Here is a 24,888-nt window from a genome sequence, read left to right on the forward strand (position 1 = left end):
GATACAAAGTGAAAACTAAAAATCTCAGAATACAAAAATTACCTTAGAAAGTCAATTAGATCTCCCATAAAATTCCCCATAAACTACGTAAAACAGGGAGGCATAAGGCATAAGAATGGGTTATAGGCAAAGGCAATTAAACCTTTAATTCTTGGGCCAGTCAAGAAAACAGACAAATTAGGCTCTATCCTTGCATTGTTTTAAGCTAGTATTTGCCTTTCAGAAATTGTCTATATTGCTCTTAGAGACTGTAATTCAGAAATTGAAAATCATGTGTATTCTGAAAAGTCTTGTGAAGCACCGCATGTACATGTGTGTGTGTTTCTCTATGACTTCTAATTAACATTTCAATATTTTTTCATGGCTATTGAACATGTCATCAGCACAGACATCCTGACTACCAGAGCAGTATATTCCATTCACAATTATTAGAAACTCCTTAAAAGCATGTATACCTTCTCCCCATTGGTTTTGGATTAAGCTATATTTGGTTATATCATAACTGTTCTTTAAGCAGAATTGTGGGAAAAATTATAAATTTGATTTATATTGCTCTCTGTTTTATTTTTCTTCTTTTTCTTTTTCTTGCATTGGATTTAACTCTATTATATGTCCAAAATTGAGGAAAGCCATTTGTGGCCACATGGTTTTGTCAAGTGGGTAACTGGAGGTCTGAGAAGAATAGTGGGTGAGAGGTTCTAGAACTTAGATTTTTCTAAGGAATGTTACCACATTGCTAAGCTATGTAACATATCTTAACAACCAGGGAGCCACACAGGCTCCTTGGAGTAAGAGTGTGAGAAACTGGATGAAGACAGCTGTATTCTTTTGGAAGCGTTCGAGATTGGTCTGTCTCTACCAACTAAAAACTTCTAGCTTAAGTGCAGAGATTTAAGGAGATCAACAAAAACTCAGTCTAGACATATTATGAGGCTGGGAGGGTATCAACAGACTTGAGTTCTTGTCAGCAAGATCACCTGCTTTTAATATTGTCCTCAGGTATAATTTTAAATTCATCATTACAATAATGTTCTAAAATTTTAGGTATGATTTAGTTAATAGTCCTCAAGTTCATTCTTTTTTCAAGAGTATGTAAAAGCCAAATAAGTCTGTTTTAAGAAAATGAAATACACATTGTTTTCTTGTTGACTTTTTTTTTCAAAATTTAAAGTGTATCACTACCCTTTAATCTAAGAGAATTCATGTGGGACAGACACATATAGAATAACTGAATAATATCAGCTAACATTTAAGTCAATTTCATCAGGTTATAGATAAACAGACTGAAATCTAGGCAATAAAACAATTAATCTGTGGTCACTTTGCTGGTTAATGGCAAATCTGGGACCATGAATCCTATCTTTAAATTTCTGGTTTAATGTCTTTTTCACTCTCCAAATTGTCTGCTGTACTCTTTTCCCCTCAATACAAGTAAAAAGCAAATTTACTGGCTTAATTGTACAAAAGGTCCCACACCAAAAGAATGAGTAAGTCTAAAGTGTGATTTAAACAAACAGATTAGAACTAGCTCCTCACTGTGATATTCATAAACAGCAATATGAAAATATACTTTTTATTGCTAGATAGATATTTTCTGCATTTAATGTCTACATATATTTTACCCAACCTAGGATAATTTTAGTATTTATATATATCAAACTGAAGTTCCTGAAAACCAGATATTCTGTGGCAACAAGTCTGGGAATTTATACACCATACAGTCTAAGTATATAGCATGAAACACTTAAACATAGATTTCTTTGTTCTAAAAAGGTAGTCAACGATCTAAAAGCATCCATCCCAACAAAATCCTGAGATCAATTTCTAGAACATGAACATTTTTTGACACTGCAAATTATTCTAACCCAAAAAGTCTCTGCCATGGTTATAAATAAAATGTGTATTTCCCAATTCTGCTACGATGAATAAGATTTTCATGTAAGATAGAAAAAATACAACAGGCACCAGAAAATCATCCTTCTTAGATTTCAAAAGCATACTATTTTCAAGAAAATTTAAATAACGACTTTCTATGTTCTTAATCCAGAAATGTTCTTTCTCACATGGTTGTGAATTCACCAAGATACACAACATTATCTTTAATCTCCCAGGTCTATGACACCATAGGTGTCTAAAAATGTTAACTGTTACTCAATATTGCAAACAACAACATGGCAAAGGTTCTCTGGTTTATCATCTCCAGATACATCACTCTTTTGGATTTTTTTCCTTCTTTGGGTTTTACCATTCTCTCCGAAGATGATATACATTTTAAGATGCTGGGATTTAAAAGTACAATATGAAGGGACTTAACTTAAAATTAATTCAATGTAAAGTGCATTTGTGAGTATTGTATTTAAAAGTCATTTAAATTTACTATATCAAAATTGATAATCATGTAATTTTTTTTTGGTAAGTCAACAAAGTGAGCTCAAATGAAATTAAAAACAGAATATACTTTATACTTTTTACAAATATAATATAAATATTTTGAAATCAAACACTTTGATTTTCCCCTGGGTAAATGTTTTAGATCCACCCATGCCTATACTTTTCAACGTTTACAAAAATTTGGTCTGAAAACAAAATAGCCTCACATTGCTGTAACATGAGAAACAATTTAGTTCAAGCAAAGAAGATGGAGAAATGTTTGATATATAAGAAAGTGACAAGAAACTCTTGTCAGAATGTTTGTCATTTTGTGATTTCAGGGTCTGAGCACATCTGGAAGTGAGGTCAATCAAGTTAGACCCCAAAAACTTTTGTGACAACAGTGAAGAGGGGAAAATAAACACACCACAAACATGAACCTGAACCCCCCGACATCTGCTCTTCAGATCGAGGGCAAAGGCAGCCATATTATGGCTAGAAATGTAAGCTGCTTTCTAGTCAGGCACACCCCTCATCCCAGAAGAGTCTGCCACATCAAAGGTAAGGTGACTTAAGGTCCTAGTATGTGTCTCTATTCTCTACACTTGGGCTATTTGATAATTCTGGCAGGTAAACACAACGCTGCTATTCAAAATATTTAACCACTGGAGAGGTATGGGAATTGACTATTGGGACTAGATGCCAGCACTGGAGTGAAAGCAGAGGCCTGGAGTGAGAGCAGAGGCCTGCAGTCCCTCTCTGTGTTGGACAGTAACCGTTAAATTGCTTGATTGTTAGGACAGGGGCCTGGAGAGGGGCCAAAGTGGCCAGGAAAATGGGGACCACTCAGGGAGCTCAGGGCAGCCTTGACCAATTGATATAAAAATATTTCAGTATTTTAACAATCCACACATCCATGCTAGCATCTGCATGCTAAATATCATCCCTAAGGAAGCATATGTTTTACTCTTGCTTCCTTCCCTTCTGTCTTGTCTTTTCTCCCTCCCTCCTTGCCTCCTGCCCTCATTCCCTCCCTTCCTTCCTCCCTTTCTTCTCTTTCCTTCCTCTCTCTTTTCCTAGCTTTTACTTTAACTTTATACAGTAGAATTACTCAAAATTAGACATTAATAACAGCTTTCCCTTTTGAGGGAGGCAGTTCAATTGAGCTTGGATTGAAGAATTTTAAAAGTATACAGTTTTTAAACACATCTTGCGTTCTGAGATGTTTTGAGAGGTACAGAGAAAAAAGGGTTCTGACGTTTTGAGAGGTACATTTCTCAAGGTTATGAAATATATGGAAAACAAACAGAATTGTTTGGACTTCATAGGGTGAACTAGCCAATTCACCTAGGATGGGGTGACTGTGTGATACCACCCCCGACAAAGTAGCATATCAACACTGGCTATTGGGCGTAATCTAAATAGACCCTCACACCCATCCCTGAGATTCTTATCCCCAAGAGAAATGCTGCCACAGTGAGCTCCAGCAGATGGAAATGTGTCATATTCCTGAGGTGACAGAAAAAGTGATATTAAAAACCAATGTCATTTGGCTTAGGCAAATAATTCATGACTAAGACCACAAAAGCAAATGCAACAAAAACAAAAATAAATAAATAAATGGGACCTAATTAAACTAAAAAGCTTCTCCACAGCAAAAGAAATAATCAGCAAACAGACAACCTGCAGAGTGGGAGAAAATATTTGCAAACTATGCATCTGACAAAGGACTAATATCCAGAATCTATAAGGAACTCAAACAAATCAGCAAGAAAAATCAAATAATCCCAACAAAAAGTGGGCAAGTAACAGGAATAGAAAATTCTCAAAAGAAGATCTACAGACAGCCAACAAATGTGAAAAAAATGCTCAACATCACTAATTATCAGGGAAATGCAAATTAAAACAACAATGAGATATCACCTTACTCCTGTAAGAACGGCCATAATTAAGTTAAAAAAACAATAGATGTTGGTGTGGATATGGTGAAAAGGGAACACTTTTACACTTATGGTAGAAGTGTAAACTAGTATACAACCTCTGTGGAAAAACAGTATGTAGATTCCTTAAAGAATTAAAGGTAGAACTGCCATTCAATCCAGCAATCCCACTACTGGGTATCTACTAAAAGGAAAATAAGTCATTATATGAAAAAGACACATGTACATGCATGTTTATACCAGAACAGTTCACAATTACAAAGATATGGAACCAACCTAAGTGCTCATTAACCAGGTGGATTAAAACAATGTGGTATATATACACCATGGAACACTACTCAGCCATAAAAAGGAATGAAATAATGTCTTTTGCAGCGACTTGGATGGAGCTGGAGGCCATTATTCTAAGTGAAGTAATTCAGGAATGGAAAACCAAAGATCATATGTTCTCAGTTACAAGTTGGAGTTAAGCTAGAGGATGCAAAGGCATAAGAATGATATAATGGACTTAGGGACTCAGTGGGAAGGTTAAAAAGCGGGTGAGGATAAAGGACTACATTCTGGGTTCAGCATACACTGCTTGGGTGATGGGTGCACCAAAATTTCAGAAATCACCACTAAAGAACTTACCCAGTAATAAATCATTCTGTTATAAAGACACCTGCACCTGTATGTTCACTGCAGCACTATTCACAGCAGCAAAGACATGGAATCAACCTAAGTGCCCATCAATGATAGGCTGGATAAAGAAAATGTGGTACATATACACCGTGGAATACTCTGCAACCATAAAAAGAATGAGATCATGTCCTTTGTAGGGATATGGATGGAGCTGGAAGCCATTATCCTCAGCAAACTAATGCAGGAACAGGAAACCAAATATCACATGTTCTCCTTTGTAAGTGGGAGCTAAATGATGAGAACACAGGGACACATAGAGGGGAACAACACACACTGGGGCCATTCAGAGGGTGGAGACTGGGAGGAGGGAGAGTGTCAGGAAAAATAGCTAATGGGTACTAGGCTTACCACCTGGATGATGAAATAATCTGTACAACAAGCCCCCATGACACAAGTGTACCTATCTATGTAACAAACCTGCAGTTGTACTCCTGAACTTAAATAAAAGTTAAAAAAAGAACTTATCCATGTAACCAAAAATCACCTGTGTCCCCAAAAACATTGAAATAAAAATAAAAATTAATTATTAAAAAATTAAAAATAAAAAAAAAGTCATGATACAAATAAACCAAGCTTTGTTGAAAAAAAGGGCAGATCCTGGAGATAGAGAAGAGAATTAGGAGGCTGTTGCACCTGTGCAGATACACGAGGACAAACATCCCTGCTATGCTCTTGGCAGCAGGACCAAGCAATAGCAGAATATGAGGCTAGAGAGAGTTTGCAGGGAAGAAATGAAAAGGTCCTGGTAACTGATTAGTACAGAAGGTGAAGAGGAACAAATCACATATCCTTTGCACCTTTCTCCACCCTTAGTTATTATAACTAAAAAATGATGAAACAGGAAAGCTGAAAGGGAGAAGGTGAAGTCATTTCATTCAACAGATATTTATTCAATTTCGAACATATAACAAACTTTGTTCTAGATGTGGGAGATAGACCAAAGTTTCTGAGGGAGGAAAAAAATGTCCCTACCCTCATGGAGCTCACATTCTTGTCAGACAATAAAATCAATTCAGTGGTATACATACTGCAAGTGTAGTAACATCAAGCATCCAAATGGAAATGAGCTGCCCACAATCCCAAACCTAGAATAGAAATCCATGTCTGAGTCTCAAATAGGAACTTAGGAGTAGAGATGCACATTGGGAGTCATCAGCATAGAAATGATATTTAAAGGCATGAATATTGATCATCTCTTTATTCATTCAGCCATCTATACGTTTATTCATTCATTCAACAAACATTTATTTGGAATGAAAATATAGCCAAGAGCCTGCCCTCAGGAGCTGGGCTATCTGGCTGGTCCAGCCACTCTGTAAAATGACATTAGTAACAATAATATCTACATCGGGGTTAAGTATACAAACAAGGAAGGCAAAGAGAACAGCGAAAGAATATTAGGAAACTTTGTAGAAGAAGCTCCATATGCCTGTTATGGAGCATGTGGGGAGGAGGGAAGGGATAATGGGAAGTCGGGGTGGAGAAGTGGATAAGAGGCCAGATTTAGGCAGGCTCTGGATATCATGCTAGGGAATTTATATTTCTTCACAATCAAAATAAATGTCTACATTCATGGTTTTTACTTCTTCTCCTCGGAGCCACTCTTCAGCCCACCGAAGCGTGGCCTTTTCATCCACCATTCTGCATAGGCTGGGCTTGCTAAGGTTACCACTATCCTTCAGTTAGACAAATCCAATGCAAAGAGGATCTATTGGCTCAAGTCACTGGAAAGTCCATCAGGGAGGTGGGCTTTACGTTTGATTTGATGGCTCGCTTAAACAACCTGCTTTTTAAAAGCGCTTCTCTCTGTCTTCCACAATTCCAGACTCAACCTAGAGCTGGCTTGCTCCTCTCCTAGTGGCAACATAGCTACATCAGTTCTTAGTTTCACATCTGCATGCCACTCTGACTTCTTTCCCAGCAGATTTTGCAAAATTCTCTTTACATTTTCATTTTACCAGCACACAGCAGTTCTCATGCTATCCTTGAATGAATCCTCATGGACAGGGAAGTGGCATGCACAGATTAGTAGGCCATGGTTCAAATAACCAATCACTACAGCAAGGGGAATGGGTTCAATCTTCCCCAGAACATATGGCTGCAGGGGCTGCAGGGGCTGCAGAGTGGTAGACAAGGGGAGGATAATGAAGCAAAATAACCTGGGTACTGTTGTTAAGGAAAGATAGAAACAGGTTCTGGGCAGAATTGACAGATATCCACTACACTGCAATCCTCATCTTGACCCCTTAGCTGCATTTGGCACAGCTAACCACCCCTCCCTTCCTGTCTCTCTTTCCCTCTTTCTCTCTTTCTTTCTTCACCTTTAAAAAAATGTAGATTCTGTAACAATATATGCTTCAGTTGTTTTTCCTCTACCTCTGTGCCTTCTCCTTCCTAGCTTAATTTTTGTTCTTCGGTAAATGCTGGAGTCCCTCACAGCTCAGTCCTTGGCTGTTTTCTCTTTTTAATCTGTACTGGGATGCTAGGCAAATATGTTCATTCACAAGTTTCAAATACCCTCTATAGACCAAATATTTTTCAAATATGTATCTCAGACTCAGACACCTCTTCAAAAGTTTGGACCTGTATATTCAACTGTCTACTTGCAAGGCATGGAATGCCTCATGGGCACCTTGAACTGTGCTCTTCAAAACTGAACTCTTGATCTTCCTTCAAAAGCAAGGTCCCCCAACCAGTGTATCCTAACAAATAAATGGTGTTGTAAATTTGAAGTTTGTAAACTTGAAGTTCTTCTTTAACTCCTCTCCCTCATTCTCTTCCCCTTCCAATACTTCACTTGACCTTGTCATTTTCCTTCTAAATATTTTGTAAATTAAGCCACTTCTCTCCATGGCTACTGTCACAGCTCCATTCTAGGCCACTGTTATCTCCTGCTTTGACTACTACTTTGCAATCTGTAGCCCTCATAGCAGCTTTACTTCCACTCTTGCCCTCTCTCCAGTCTATCCTCCATAGAACAACCAGAAAGATCATATTAAAATGTAAATTTGACTGTTTAGGCCAGGCTCAGTAGCTCACACTTGCAATCCCAACACTTTGGGAAGCCAAGGTGGGAGGATTGCTTGAGGTGGGGAGTTGGTGGTGCGCCTGTAGGTCTAGCTACTCAGAAGCTGAGATAGGAGGATCACTTGAGCCCTGAGTTCAAGGCTGCAATGAGCCATGATTGTGCCACTGCACTCCAGCTTGGGTGACAAGCAAGACCCTGTCTCTTTAAAAAAAGAAAAAAAAATATATATATATATATAGAGAGAGAGAGAGACTGTTTATCCTACACAAAAACCTTTGGAGGCTTCCCATGAATTTAGGATAAAGTGGTTAATTTTGACATAGGCTAAAATGTTCCCTATGATGTGGCCTCATCTCCTATCAACTCCCTCCCCCATTATGCATATGCCACAGTGGACTTGTCTAAGTTGCTTGAACATGTCACAGGCCCTTTCCCACCTCCGTCTGGATTTCCACACATACTCTTCCCTCTAATTATAAACCTCCCCTCATTATTTGTGGTTCCTCATTTTGGTTTAAATATCATTTCAGAGAGACTTTTCAGGCTTCACATCCTCAATCTAAATTAGATTTTCTTATGGTATTTTTTCATAGTACTGTATATTTTTCTTTAAAGTAATTGTCTTAGATGACTCTGAGGTGGAGATTTGTGTGAAGGAGCTTTATTAGGAAGTGCTTTTGGGAACAACATTGATAAGAAAGCCATAAGTGAAGGAAGAAGAACTGGGTAGAAGGGGAAGTGGAACTGCGGATACAATAGGGACCTCAGCCAATCGCACGAGGAGCTGTGGAGCTGGGATATCCCTTCAGAGGTGTCTCAATTCCAGGTAAGGGGGCCAGGCCTTTGTAATTCCCACCAACCAGTCACTATATACAAGAGCTCTCACTGTGTACAAGAGCTGCCTTCAGCCAAGAGCAATTCCTAGAGAGGGACTCAGAATGAGCCATAAGTAACTGACATATGTGGAGCTGCAGAGCTGAGAGCCTAGGTGCTGAAGGCATGATCTAGGTAGGTGGTGGATGTACTACAGCAATTACCACACCTTATGGTGTGGTAATAGTTATTTTCTTCATTATTTGAATAGTTTCAGAAATCCTCCACTAAGCTGTGAGCTCCATGAAGGTGTGTCTGTTTTGTTCATGATTTACCTCAACTTCCTAAGGAGTAGTTGCCACAAGTGAGGTGCTAGATAAATTATTGTGGGAGGAAAGGAGTTTAAATTGCATCCAGATAAAATTGTAGAGTTACTGACAGATTTTAAATAGGATTTATATTCTACATCAGTAGTCTCACAGTTCTGTGTCCCTGAGCAATTGATTTCATTCAAAAGATCATTCTAGCTGCATTGTAGAAAGTGAAAGGTGAGCAGGACCTCACTAGACATTGGGAGATAAGTTAGAAGACTGATTCAGTCATCAAAGTGGGAAGGAATGAGGGACAGGCCAGGGCAGAGAGAGGAGCAGAGAAGGTTGAACTTGGGGTAGAGAGAGGAAAGTCCAGCTAAGCAGCACAGAGAGAACCAGCAGAGGGAAACAAATTCAAGGAAAATGGCTAGGTGACGAGCAAAGACATATTCCTAAAGGAGATTAGGAAAATGAAGGCCAAGGGGAAGCAAACAGATGTCACTGTAAAGAAGTCATAGATGGCCTTGGAATACATTGTCTTGGCCAAACCTGAGGGCGCAGTTTTTCACAACCTACATGTGGGAAAAAACCCCAAAACCCACATTTAATTTTTTTTTTTTTTTTTGAGACGGAGTCTCGCTCTTTCGCCCAGGCCGGACTGCAGTGGTGCTATCTCCGCTCACTGCAAGCTCCGCCTCCCGGGTTCATGCCATTCTCCTGCCTTAGTCTCCCGAGTAGCTGGAACTACAGGCGCCTGCCACTGCGCCCAGCTAATTTTTTTTTTTTCTGTATTTTTAGTAGAGACGGGGTTTCACCGTGTTAGCCAGGATGGTCTCGATCTCCTGACCTCGTGATCCGCCCGCCTCAGCCTCCCAAAGTCCTGGGATTACAGGCGTGAGCCACCGCACCCAGCCAACCCACATTTAATTTTTAATTGAAACTTTTTTTCCTATGAAAAACAAATAGTATTACATTGAAGAATTTTCTTTCTGGTTTTATATACTTTAAAGCACTTGATGTATACCTCTTCTTTATTTTATTTCACATTCTGCTTCACATTTTCTTATCATATACTATAAAACTATTGGCAGGCAAGGGACTAATTTTTATGTCTTCAACTCTCCTCTAATGCCTGCCACAAAGCCATGCTCATGGTAATATATGTTCAATTGAAAGAAAAATTTCAATTCCAACATTATTTGTCTGCCTTAGAAATCTAGCAAATTTTAACACTCATTTCTTGGTTGGGGGGAATCTTTGATTAACATTTGGTCCCATTTACAAACTTTGTTAATAGCTTTAAAAGCTTTAAATGGCACTTATTCATTAAATATACTTGATTTTTAAAAATATTTTACATACTTAAATTCTCACTAAGCTGTAAATAACTCCTGTAAGTTAAATAAATTATACTTATAAGTATAGATTAAGCCATTTCTTTACTGTTTACCAACTTAATAATATTTTCATAGTGTTCTATTTAAAATCAGAAATGTAAAATCATTTTAACATTTTAAACTGTAATTCCAAAGTTAATTTGTTAGATATTCTAATATTCCAAATTAGCTAATAAGCATTAGCTTAAATGTGTATTTAAGATGTAGATGGGGCCAGGCACGGTGGCTCACGCCTGTAATCTCAGCACTTTGGGAGGCTGAGGTGGGCGGATTACAAGGTCAGGAGTTCGAGACCAGCCTGTCCAACATGGTGAAACCCCGTCTCTACCAAAGATACAAAAAATTAGACGGGCATGATGGTGCACATCTGTAATCCCAGCTATTCAGGAGGCTGAGGCAGGATAATCACTTGAACCTGGGAGGGGGAGGTGGCAGTGAGCAGAGATTGCGCCATTGCACTCCAGCCTGGGCAACAGGGAGAGACTGTGTCTCAAAAAAAAAAAAAAAGTAGATTTTAATTTGTGACCATTGCATATTGTGTATTTAAGATCTATATCTTAAATAATTTAATCTTACATTCTAATGCAGCTCAGAGAAGTAGTGTGCAAACAGATGTATTATGATATGTGATAAATGCTGTGGAAAAAATAAAAGCACATAAGGGGACAGAGAGTGATCGGGCACATTTCAGACAGAGTTGCCAGCAAAGATTATTTTGATGCTATTTGAGAAGACAATTAAGAATTAGGTGAACCAGTGGTACTGGAGAGAGATTTGGAAAAATGAGCAAGTGTAGAAAACACTATCCAGAAGCTTGCCTGGCAATTTCTGGGAAGACAACGCAGCCATCTCTTACTACCTGTCATAACTCATTGATTAACAGAAAGCAATACCCGGCACACCCCCATTTCCTAAGCTGTCCAATTCCACATGACTTAGCATTGATATTGAAAAGAGAACCTGTCTATAACTTATTATTTGAACCAAATCCTATATTTGAGCCAAAAGTGAATAGTTATTTTTAGGAGAGAGAGTGAACCCAGAAGTCTCTCACATGAGGAAGGAGTTCCTTTTATACCAACTTCTCCTTCCTCCTTCTGTCACAATCTACCTTATCCTGTCTCCTATTTCCAGCTCCTACACCTTTTTACCTCTGCCAGGACAAAAGAGGAACCACTGTATCTCTTCTAGAAGACCTAGTTACATTGAGGCATTCTGAGTGCTTTAAAAAATTTAAATCTGGCATTCATGAAGAGAGCTAGCACAAACCCTCTTAGTCATTATCAAGCTTTGGGAAGTGTGAGATTTGTCTGGGATAGAAGGTCTACTCCACTTGAATCCCAGACCAACATCGACGATGTGGTCTGGCTCTCAAGACTGACAAAATGGCCGGAGATTTTAAGGAAGCATGTAATTGGCCACACTGACTTTCAAAGAATGTCTACCTTGCACTGGTTCATAATACAATTTTTTTTTTTTTTTGGTTTATACAATTTGAAGTTCAACATTTTACATACATTTAATGATATTTGGTTGGGAAATTGTTGATCATTCAAAGAAAACCTTCCAAACATCTAATCTGGTTGTTTGATCTGTCTCTTTTTTTAATCTTTACTCACCTAGGCTTGAATAACATTCCAATCTGTACTGTGAATGATGATGAGAATGCATTTGGAACATTGTGGGGAGTTGGCCAGTCTAACTACTTAGAGAAGAACAGGATACCATTTGCCAATTGCAGTTACCCACCCAGCACTGCAGTCCAGGAGAGCCCTGTAAGAGGAGTGTCGCCAGCCCCAAACGGTGCCAAAGTGCCTCCACGGCCTCATTCTGGTGAGTTGATTTAGAACTGATGAAATGTTTCCTTATGCCTCCTGCAAACAAGGCTGTGGGGAGTCTATATGATGCTAAAATAGCTGCAGTGGTTTTTACATCAAGTTTCCTCACTGTGAGGAACATAAATTTTGTTATATAATTTTTTTTCACTCTTCTAATCTCATCAGTAGCACAATGATGTCAAAAATGTTATTACCATTACTATTAATAGTGCCTAAGACATATTTGGTGTGGTCCTAGTCTTTAATCCCTACAAAACTAGCTAAAAGATGCCAGAAATGAATGTTGTTCCAACACTGATAGGGAAACGATGTCAGACGAAAATCGAGTCCTGGAAACACAGTAAGAATGAAATTGCATGTTTACATTGTCCTCATGAGACTGTCGTCTCCTTAAGGTCAGGCCCTGTGTTATTGCTTTCTGTGTTTTTGCCATCCTTCCTTTCTCCCCAGGTCCCAGCACAGTGCCTGGTCCTTAGTAAACAATTGAATTAATTTTTACTGAATTGAAGGAAAACGGCACTGATAAAAGTAAAATGTGGAAAAATCCAAAGAGCAAGGTAAAATAGAAGAAAGGAATTCTGCATGATAGAAATTATATCCAGTTCTCTTTTTCTTGCCCCATACAATTTACATGCTATTACTAAAACTATCAGGATACATGAAAATTATTATGGCATAATGTAGTAAAATATATCTCTAAAGATAGCAATAAGAGTGGTCAATTATAGAGTACTCACTATGTGGACATATACCGTTCTAAAGTCTTCATACTTGATTCATTTCATCCTTTCAAGAATTTCTCTTCCCTCCCTTCCGCTAGCAATGAAGAGTCAAAGCCCACTTATTTTCCCTTATTTCTTGTGTCCCTTTTTATACTGTAGAACCTAGAAACTTAAAAACTACATTTGCAAGAAAGAGGCCTTTGATGGGAATCAGGTGTCACCACCTAATAAGATTTCTATAGCAGATGTGGGAAAAAGTCATCTTTTTCTTTTATCTATAAATTAATGTAAAGGGAAATTAAGTAAAACTTTAAGTGGTTTTAGGGCAGCTTAGGGGGATTTAGTTATATGACTGAGTATGAAATGGGTAGGGTTGAGAGGCTGATAAAAGAAGAAAGAAAATAAAGAATGTAATTGTAATTCAGCACAAACCATCTTTCTGTCTAAAGGTCAAATAACAAAAAAATTCTCTTTAATTAGATAAAGTGACATTTATATGGACAGAAAACAGAGAAAAATATGTCTTATACTAAAATATATACTTTTTTTTTTTTTTGAGACGGAGTCTTGCTCTGTCGCCCAGCCTGGAGTGCAGTGGCGCAATCTCCGCTCACTGCAAACTCCACCTGCTGGGTTCACGCCATTCTCCTGCCTCAGCCTCCCAAGTAGCTGGGACTACAGGCACCCGCCACCACGCCTGGCTAATTTTTTTGTATTTTTTAGTGGAGACGGGACTTCACCGTGTTAGCCAGGATGGTCTCAATCTCCTGACCTCGTGATCCGCCCGCCTCGGCCTCCCTAAAATATATACTTTTAAAATCAGTTTAACCAGATCAAGAAAGCATTTGCCGTGTGTTTTTATATCATCATCTTGGGCATAGAACTAGTTTTTAAATGCAAATACTTTATGTTATTATAATGCCATTTACCTGCAAATTTCCTAATATTTATAAACAGATTCCTGAATTGACCTTAAAGTCAGAAATACTCTCATCTATTTCAGCAATTGACACATATATCATGTGATATAAATTCTTTTTCAGTTTAATCTAAATACATTTTTCCTCAATTTTATTTCAGAGCCCAGTAGAAAAATTAAAGAGTGCTTCAAAACCTCCAGTGAGAATCCCTTAGTAATTAAAAAGGTAAGGAACAGCTATTTACCGCTATCTATTTAGTTTGACTTCTATAAGCTCCTCTCCTTTTCTTTACATACCTTTCCGAAAAGTCACCATGTTTCACAATATTTTTACAGCTTTAGTAAAGTCTAATTAACATAATATAAGATACACATATTCAAAATGCACAATTTAATGAGCTTTGACAAATACACACCTGGGAAACTACCACTGCAGTCAAGAGAATGCACGTCCTCATCACTCCCAAAAGTTTTCTCACGATTCTGGCCCTCCCACAGGCAAATGTTTGTCTGCTTTCTGTCACTAAACATTAGCATGGACTTTTTGGATTTTATAAAAATGAAGTCATATGGTGAGTTCTCTTTCTAAAATCTGGTTTAACTCAGCATGATTATTTTAAGATTCATCCATGTTTTTATGTGCATCAATAGTTCATTCCTTTTTGTTGCTGAGTAGTATTCAATTGTATGGTTATCCTACAATGTGTTGATCTATTTACCTCTTGGGGGACATTTAGGTCCTTCCCAATTTCTGGCAAAGCTAATACGAACATTTGTCTACAAGTCTTTGTTTGGATATATACTTTCTTTTCTCTTGGATAATTCCTATGAGTGAAATAACTGTGTCTTATAGTAGTTGGATGTTTAAGTTTCTAAGAAATAGCCAAATTGTTTTCCAAAATGATTGTCCCATTTTACATTCCCACCAGCAGCGTATGAGTTTTTTTTTCCTCCACGTCTTCCCCAAGCTTAGAATGGTCAGTCTTTTTATTTTTAGCCAACCTAGTGGGTATGTAGTAGCATCTTATTGTGGTTTTAATTTGCATTTTCCTCATGACGTTGACATCTTTTCCAATTCTTACTTGCCATGTATATATCTTTTCATGGGAAATATATTGTTAGATCTTTCGTCCACTTCTTAAATTGGGTTGTTGGCCGGGCGCAGTGGCTCACACCTGTAATCCCAGCACTTTGGGAGGCTGAGGCAGGCAGATCATGAGGTCAGGAGATCGAGACCATCCTGGCCAACATGGTGAAACCCCGTCTCTACTAAAATACAAAAAAAATTAGTTGGGCGTGGTGGTATGCACCTGTAGTCCCAGCTATTGGGAGGCTGAGGCAGGGGAATTGCTTGAATCTGGGAGGTGGAGGAGGTTCCAGTGAGCCAAGATAGTGCCACTGCACTGCAGCCTGGTGACAGAGCAAGATTCTGTTTCAAAAAAAAAAAAAAAAAATTGGTTGTTGACTTTTTTATTATAATGTTGTAAAAGTTCTTCGTATATTCTAGATTAAATCTTTTGTTACATGCATGTTTTTGCAAATATTTTCTTCCAGTCTGAGGCTTGCTCTTTTTTTGATAAGTGTCTTTAAAAAATTTATAATTTTTTCCATCATAGTTTCACATCTGCATGCTGTTTATCTCTGTATTGTGCTTTATTGCAACGGCTAGAACCTCTAGTACAATGTTGAATAGAAATGATGAGGGCAGACATCCTTGCCTTGTACCTGATCATAGGAGGAAGGCATTCAGACTTTCACCATTAAATATTATGTTCATTTACTTTATTAGTGGATGACCTTTATATGGCTGAGAAAGCTCCCTTCCATTCCTAGTGTGCTAAGAGTTTTAACAGAAATGGGGAGAGATGTATTTTGCCAAATGCTGTTTCAGTATCTAGCTGAGATGATCAAATGATGTTTCTTTTTTAGTCTGTTAATATAGTGAATTACACTGGCTAAGTTTCAAATTGGAACCAACCTTGCATATCCAGTAAAAACCTCACTTGGTCATGATGTATTATCCTTGTCATACACTAAAATTTCATTAAAAATTTTTAGCATTCTTGTGTCTATGAGGAATATTTGTTTGTAGTTTTCTTATAAAGTCTTTTTCTGGTTTTAATATCAGCATAATGCTGGCTTTATAGAATAAGTTGGGAATTCCTGTTTAATATTCTGGAAGATTTTGTGTAGAATGGATATTAATTCTTCCTTAAAAGTTTAGTAGAAATCTTCAGTAAAATATTAGGCTTGATATTTCCTTTGAGTCAAGGTTTTTAACTACAAATTCAATTTCTTTCTTTTTTTTTTTTTAATAGATATAGGCTATTTGGGTTGTATATTTCTTCTTTAGCCAGCATTGGTAGTTTGTATTTTGCAAAGAATATGTCCATTTCATCTAAGTTGTTGACTTACTGATGTAAAGTTTTTAAAAATATTCCTTTTATTATTTTATAATGTTTAATGTTTGTTCTCTCATTCCTGATTTTGGCAATTCGCGTCTTGTTTTTTTCCTGATGTGTCTAGCTAGAGGTTTGTGAGTTTTATTAATCATTTTAAAGAATCAGTATTCCATTTCATTGAGTATCTCTATTGTTTTGCTTTTGTGTTTCCATTTCATTGACTTTGGCTCCTATCTTTATAGAAGGTAAAATCTTAGGTCATTGATTTGAGACTTTTTTTTCTAATATAAGCATTTATTATTACATTTTTCCTATAAGCATTACTTTGGCTGCATCCCTCAATTTTACTGTGTTGAATTTTCATTTTCGTTATGTTCAGAATACTTCCTAATATCCTTTTTAATTTATTCTTTCACCCATGGGTTACTTAAAATCATATTATTTATTTTCTAAATATTTGGGGGATTTTCCAGATATCTTTATGTTATTAATTCCAGTTTAATCCCATTGTAGTCAGAGAACACACTTTATATACTTTGTAATGTTTTAAATTTATTGAGACTTGTTATATGGCCTAGAATATTGTTGACTTTAATAAATTTTTCATGTACCCATGAAACAAATATTCACTCTGCTGTTGTTTGGTAGAACACAATATAAATATCAATTAGGTCAAGTTAGGTGATACTGTTGTTCAAGTCTTCTACAGCAGCAGCTCCCAAACTTTTTTGGAAGACTATTTTTCTACAGACCTGTGGTGGGGTGGGGGGAATGGTTTCAGGATGAAATTGTTCCACCTCAGATCATTAGGTGTTCCATTCTCATAAGGAGCACACAACCTACATCCCTTGCATGTGCAGTTCACAATAGGGTTTGCACTCCTATGAGAATCTAATGCCACTGCTGATCTGACAGGAGGCAGAACTCAGGCGGTAATGCTCACTTGCCCTCCCACTGCTCACATTCTGCTGTGCAGCAGGTTGTGGTCCAGGGATTTGGGGACCCTCGTTCTATAGCCTTACTGATTGGCTACTTTTTCTGCCAATTATTGAGGGAGAGGTGTTGAAATCGCTGATTATAATTGTGGATTTTTAAATTTCTCTTTCCATTTCTACCAGTTTTTAATCATGTATTTTGAAACTCTCTTATTAGGCATAAAACTGTTTAGGTTTGCTATGTCTTCTTGATAAAATGACCTTTTTATCATTATGAAGTTACTCTCTTCATCCCTGACATTATTCTTTGCTTTAAAATCTATTTTGTTACAAAACTGTTCAGATTTTCTATTTCTCCTTGAATCAGTTTTTGGTAATATATTCTTTTCTAAAAGTTGTTTATTCAGTCTAAATTCAGATTTATTGACAAAGTTATGCATAATATCCTTATATTCTTTTAAAAATATCTGCTGGTTCTGTAAGAAGTACCCTTTTACATATTAGTTGTGTTAATTTGTGTCTTTGTTTTTCTCAATTAAAAGAAGTTTATAATTTTCAACAAAAGTTTATTCAATAAGTTTATTGATTTTATTAGTGTATCAAAGAATTGATTTTCATGATTTTTTGATTCTCTATGTTGTATATTTTCTATTTTATTAATTTCTGCTGTTATTAGTTTTCTCTATTACATACTTTATCTTATTGCTGTTTTTCTAACTCATTTTATCTTTCTAATATATGTATTTTAAAGCTATAAATTCCCCACTGAAGTTTGCTTTAGCCACTCTCACAATTTTTGTATATACCATTTTCACTGAGTTCAGTGTATTTTCTAATTCTCATTATTATTTCTTCTTTGACTCATGACTCAATTGCTGGACTTTATCTTTGTGACATATCCAAGACTGGGTAATTTATAAGGAAAAGAGGTTTAATTGACTCACAGTTCTGCATGGCTAGGGAGGAGTCAGGAAACTTACAATCATAGCAGAAGGCAAAACTGGCATGTCTTACATGGCAGCAGGCAAGAAAAGCGAGAGCCAAGTAAAGGGGGAGGCCACTTATAAAAACCATCAGATCTCATGAGAATTCACTTTCATGGAAATGGTATGGGGGAACCTGACCCCATGATTCAATTAACTCCACCAGGTCCTGCCCTTGACACATGGGGATTATCACAATTCAAGGTGACATTTGGGAGGGGACACAGAGCCAACCATATCAGTTGATGAGAAAAAAAAATTGGATTTGTTATACATCATCTCACGTAAAGTCAGTTTCTAAGAGCTATCAACAACATTAAGGACTTACTGTGTTACTATTTTTCCATAACAAAGTCTGTATAATAAACTTAAAAAAAGAATGCCTCAAATATAATGCAGATTTATTTTTGCTAAACATAAAGCTAAATATTGTTTTATCAATTCCAATCATCAAAATCCCAGGTTGTTGGCTCATTTAGGCACTAAATTCTATGTGTTGTTATAAATCAGTCACTTCTGAAGGGTAGAAAGCCTTTCCTGGAACAGGCCCATGGATCTAAGGCTTCTGTAACTCTTCATGGACTTAAAGCTCCCAGAACCTTTTAATTTTTAAAAATTGCAAACAGTATACTTACCTCCCAGAATGGGAAAATAACCTTTCTATTTCCATTCCAACTGAAAAAGGGAAGAAATTTAGTTTGCCTAACTCTCAGCTGTTAGCTGTTGCTTGCAGCAAGGAAGTAGCAATTTGCATCATGCAGTTGCTTCACAGACAAAGCATAAAACCTCTCAGCTGTCTTTTCCTGGCCATAAAAGAGAAATCTTCCCAACTTAACAGCAAATCTCATGTGTCATGAGTTGGCTGTTATCTGGAACTGCAATATAAAAGGTTACACATTGCATATTACAAATTTGTTATCTTGTTATTTAGCCAAGAGTTTAAAATGATTTCATCAAAAGTTAATAAGATACCACTATTTGTTTTGTCTCTAAATATAAATATTTGATAGCTTAAGATAAAACTAACCTTTTTTTACTTTCATGTATCTCTCTTATTAGGCACAATATTTCTCATTCATTTTACATTGAATTTTCATAGAAAATATAGGTGGATGCAAATGTATATTGGTTATATTATACTTTTGATTTAGGAAGAAATTAAGGCCAAAAGACCACCATCACCTCCAAAGGCATGCTCTACTCCTGGCTCCTGTTCTTCAGGGATGACAAGTACCAAGAATGATGTGAAAGCAAACACCATTTGCATACCAAACTATCTGGATCAGGAAATAAAAGTAAGTATCAGGTTTATCAAATCCATAACTTGGAAACAGCATGAATATACAAAAAAATTTATACCACTAGCATCCTTAAAACTCTTAAATGATTCCTTACTGATAACTGAATTGATTTAAGACTGCTTAGCCTGAAATCCAAGGCATACTCCTATTTTCATTTCCAGTCTTAACTTTCCTTGGAATCTTGCCACTGTCAGATAAACACAATCTTTGATTCAGACGTAATGAAAAGCTTGGTGTTTATCACACAAACCCAGCCCTATTCTTTCCATCTTTCGTTATCATCTTTCTAATACTTGAGAGACACTACTCTGAATGTCTTGCCGCAATCTATACATTTACTTCTCATATTTTAAAGCATAGATTCCTCCAATCAACATTCATCTCTTCCTCTTTTCTTTGCAAAACTATGTCTTCAAACTTTCTCTGTCTGGGGTTATAAACTTAGTTATATTAATAGTAATATGTCATATCAGCTTCCTGAAAGGCCGTTCCCAGCCACAGTTATTTCTGAGAATGATATAAAATCAAGAATACGTCAGTCAGCTGATATTTGTCATCTGCCATTTTTCCTTCTTTTAATCTCTTTGGTAACCTCCATATTGAACCACCATAAGTCCCACTACAATGAACTAAGGGTTAGAAGATTGTAATGATGCCTCTAACTGGAATTTTAAGTAATCAGTGTCTATAGTTATAATTACAAATAACAGAGCATGTTGTAGAGATGGTTATTGAATAAGCCTAACAAAGAAGTATTTTAAAAGTAGAGCACAGAGTATGATAGTGACATTGGTGTAATAATTTATGCTGATAATTAAACTTGAGAAGGAGACTAAAAGGAAATGTATAGAAAGGAGAGTATCTACATATTTGACTTATGTTTATACATTATTTCCTGATGATTCTGGCTAAAGACTTTATATTATACAGTCTTCAGAACCACTGTTTCACCTGCTACACTCTGGCCACTTTGATCTTTCTATAATTTTCTCATTCTCACCTTAAGAGCTTTCCTCTAAGAATTATCTTTCTCTTTATTGGCTCAGTGATCACCTGCTCATTAAGGTCTCAGTTTCAGTATTGCTTACTCAGAGATACTTTCTCTAACCATCCAATCTGAAGTAGCTAACCAGTCACTCTATATCCCATTACCCTTTGTTATTTTTTTGCATAAATATGCTATATATGTATGTTCAGACTTATTTATTTAGTTCAATATTTTGTCTCTCTCCTCGCCCCACTCCCACTGAAATTTAAATCATATAAGATCTCACACTTGTCTGCCTTTGCTACTGCTTAATCTTCAGTGCCTAGGTGAGTGCTAGACACCTAGTAATTGTTAGATAAGTATTTGTTGGATATTGAATAAATAAATTAAAAGGAAAAGTGAACTCAAAATCAAAAGGATAACTGTAGAAAATCAGCTAAATACATAGTTCTCAACTCAAATAATCCATAAAAATGAATGCAGTTTTAGTAAGACTGTCATTCTTCCTTGGGCATATCAATAGAACAGCGTGATCCTATAGAGCTGGCTTTCTGGGCATCTATGAAAGAGCCCTCCTCTCAAAAGCATCTTCTATCCTACAAAAATCAACTTCACTGGACATCGGTTGATATAAAACACACTAAAATATAAACTCTTTGAAGGCAGGGATCTTGTCTGCCTTGTTCACAACTGATTTCTTAGCACTCACCACTTCGCTTGAAAAATATTAACTGGCACACAGACAATGACATTTTGCCAAATAGTTGTTGACTATTTGCTAAATAAATGAACGGAGAGGGAATAAAGTGATAAAGTAGGTTTTATCAAGATGTTTTGGCTTGTATAAAAGAGCCCCGGAAATACTGCTCATCTTGGAGGCATTCTATTCTTCCACGTTTCCTACAAAAAAATGTGTAATATTTTCTAATTTCCTACTATCCATTGAGTAACTCTAAATGGGCTGTGAAATCAGGAAATGTTTTTGCAGGGGCATGTGTGAAAAGGTATGCAGTTTCATGATTATTACTTTAAAAGGAAAGAGAAACATAATTCCGTGTCTATTAGCACCTTGTTTTAAGCCTTCCTTCCAAAGATCTTTATAGACATAACACCAAAATGTCTGCCAAACTCTTATAAACTGTTGGTGGGACTATAAATTAGTTCAGCCCTTGTGGAAAGCAGTTTGGAGAGTTCTCTAGGAACTATAAATAGAATTGCCATTCAAACCAGCAGTCCCATTACTGGGTATATACACAAAGGAAAATAAATTGTTCTAAAAGATAAAAAGACACCCACACTGGCGTGTTTATCACAGCAATATTCACAATAGCAAAGACATGGAATGAAACTCAGTGCCCATCAGTGATGAACTGGATAAAGAAAATGTGGTACATATACACCATGGAATACTACACAGCCATAAAATATGGAATAATACATTTTGCAGCAACATGGATGCAGCTAGAGGGCATTATTCTAAGTCAATGAATGCAGAAACAGAAAACCAAATACCGCATATTCTCACCAGTAAATGGGAGCTAAACACTGGGTACATGTAGACATAAAGATGAGAACAATAGGCACTGGAAACTCCAAAAGGTAGGAGGAAGGAAGGAAAGCAAAGAATGAAAAACTATCAGGAACTCTGTTCACTATTTGCATGATGGAGTCAACTGAAGCCCAAAGCTCGGCATTATTTGGTATATCCACATAACAAACATGCACATGTACCCGCTGAGTCTCAAATTTAAAAAGAAGAGTGGACCAAACACATCCATTTATTCTGTAAATATTTAATGTCAAACTACAAAATACTAGAGTGTGAGGACACAATTAATTTCTTCACTCATAGAGGTTATGAAATAATAGTGCAGCTGTTATAAGAATATGTACCAGGAGACTTTGTAGCTCAGAGAGCCTTTAAGGAGAAAGGGACCTAAAGAATGTTTAGGATATAATTAGAAGATAAAGAGAAATGTGGAAGAGATCTTTCCCAGTCAAGTGACCTTCGTATCTTAAGACTAAAGAGTGAGAGCATTGCTTATTTAAAACAACGAACAACAATTAATATGGTTGATGCAGACAGTGCATGGAGAAAGTGGCAAGAGATGGGGCTGGAGACTTAAGAACAGACTGGATAATGTAATACTTTATAAGTCCTATCAAGGTGTCCAGATTTCATCCCAAGGGGTGTGGGAAGCCAGCAAAGAATTTTAAGCACTAAATGATACTGAATTACTTTGTAAGTGTAAGAATTACATAGTTAGAACTGTACTTTAGAAATCACTCTGGATACAATATGCAGATTAATTTGGGGAGATAAGGGGTGACAAAGTTGCAAACAAGGGACTCTGGTTCCAAAATGATAGATTAGGCTCAACGCTTAACCTCCTGCTGTAAAAAACTATATAATTCAGCAAAATATATACAGAAACGATTTTCAGGTACTGGGCAACAGACACTACAGATTGGACCATTGAGAGAAGAGAAACAATTGGGGTTATTTCCATATTCAACCCAGACTTCTGCCTGGGGCACATGCCTAATCATGGCACAGAGAAGTGGAGCCTGAACAGAGAGCAGCAGCTTCACTAGGTACAGAAAACAGAGTTTAGCATTTGAGGTTGCTGAGGTGGCTGGAACTTGCAAAGTAAGATCTGAAGAAGATAAATCTATGCAGAGAATGAGCTCCAGAAATTTAGGGGTACCATTAAGTGTTCAGTCCAATATGAAGCCTCACATGTACAGGGTGATTCTGAGACCTGGTAAGGAGAGCTAATGGGAGGTATCACAGAGCTTAGAGTTGCTGGAGTTCTAAGAAACCTTGAAAAGACCTTGACAGAGTGAAGATACCTTGTGGAACACACCAGGACTTCAATTCAGACCCCAGAAAAGTTACACCTTAAAAATAGCCCTGCAATAGAGCCTACTCTAGGCTAGATTCTCAAATCTTAAAATTTCAAGACATCAAGTTCACTTGCCAATATATTAATTATGTTCAAGAACAAAACACTATTTTTTCCCTCAACTTTTATTTTAAGTTCCGGGGTACATGTGCAGGATGTGCAGGTTTGTTACACAGGTAAATGTATGCCCTGGTGGTTTGCTGCACAGATTATCCCATCACCTAAGTATTATGCCAAGCATCCATTAGCTATTCTTCCTGATGCCCTCCCTCTCCCCCAACTCCCCCTGACAGGTCCCAGTGTGTGTTGTTCCCCACCATATGTCCATGTGTTCTCATTGTTCAGCTCCCACTTATAAGTGAGAACATGTGGTGTTTGGTTTTCTGTTCCTTCATTAGTTGCTGAGGATAATAGCTTCCACCTCCATCTATGTCCTTGCAAAAGACATGATCTTGTTTCTTTTCATGGCTGCATAGTATTCCATGGTGTATATGTATCACATTTTCTTTATCCAGTCTATCATTGATGGGCATTTAGGTTGATTCCATGACTTTGCTATTGCGAATAGTGCTGCAGTGAACATATGCATGCATATATCTTTATAACAAAATAATTTATATTCCTTTGGGTATATACCCAGTAATGAGATTGCTAGGTCAAATGGTATTTCTGCCTCTAGATCACTGAGGAATCACCACACTGTCTTCCACAATGGTTGAACTAATTTATACTCCCACCAACAGTGTAAAATTGTTCCTTTTTCTCCACAACCTTGCCAGCATCTATTGTCTTTTGACCTTTTAATAATCACAATTCTGACTGGTGTGAGATGGTATCTCATTGTGGTTTTGATTTGCATTTCTCTAATGCATTTAGCCCATTTACATTTAAGGTTAGTATTGCTATGTGTGAATTTGATCCTGTCACCATGATGCTAGCTGGTTATTTTGCAGACTTGTTTATGTGGTTGCTTCATAGTGTCACTGGTCTGTGTTCTTAGCTGTGTTTTTATAGTGGCTGGTAAAAGTTTTTCCTTTCCATATTTAGTGCTTCCTTCAGGAGCAAGGCAGGTCTGGTGGTGACAATTCCCTCGGCATTTGCTTGTCTAAAAAGGATCTTATTTATCCTTCGCTTATGAAACTCAGTTTGGCCAGATGTCAAATTCTGGGTTGGAAACTCTTTTCTTTAAGAATGTTGAATATTGGCTCCCAATTTCTTCTGGCTTGTAGGGTTTCCACTGAGAGATCTGGTGTTAGCCTGATGGACTTCCCTTTGTAGGTGAGCTGGCCTTTCTCTCTGGCTGCCCTTAATGTTTTTTCTTTCGTTTTGACCTTGGAGAATGTGATGATGATGT

The 24,888-nt window shown here is 37.1% G+C and overlaps 1 protein-coding gene across 1 annotated transcript in view; it reads left to right on the forward strand.

Moving 5' to 3' along the window:
- Positions 1-375: 375 nt before the first annotated feature.
- Positions 376-24,888, forward strand: part of C3H4orf17 (chromosome 3 C4orf17 homolog) — a 37,728-nt gene continuing 13,215 nt past the window's right edge. The window contains exons 1-5 of the mRNA XM_003829932.4: positions 376-999; positions 2,712-2,931; positions 12,164-12,373; positions 14,181-14,245; positions 19,491-19,634. Of these exons, the coding sequence (XP_003829980.1) occupies positions 2,805-2,931; positions 12,164-12,373; positions 14,181-14,245; positions 19,491-19,634 (546 nt within the window). The 5' untranslated portion in view covers positions 376-999; positions 2,712-2,804. The remainder of the gene's footprint in view (positions 1,000-2,711; positions 2,932-12,163; positions 12,374-14,180; positions 14,246-19,490; positions 19,635-24,888) is intronic.

This window comes from Pan paniscus, chromosome 3 (assembly GCF_029289425.2).
Source record: "Pan paniscus chromosome 3, NHGRI_mPanPan1-v2.0_pri, whole genome shotgun sequence".
NCBI classification, from domain to species: Eukaryota; Metazoa; Chordata; class Mammalia; order Primates; family Hominidae; genus Pan; species Pan paniscus.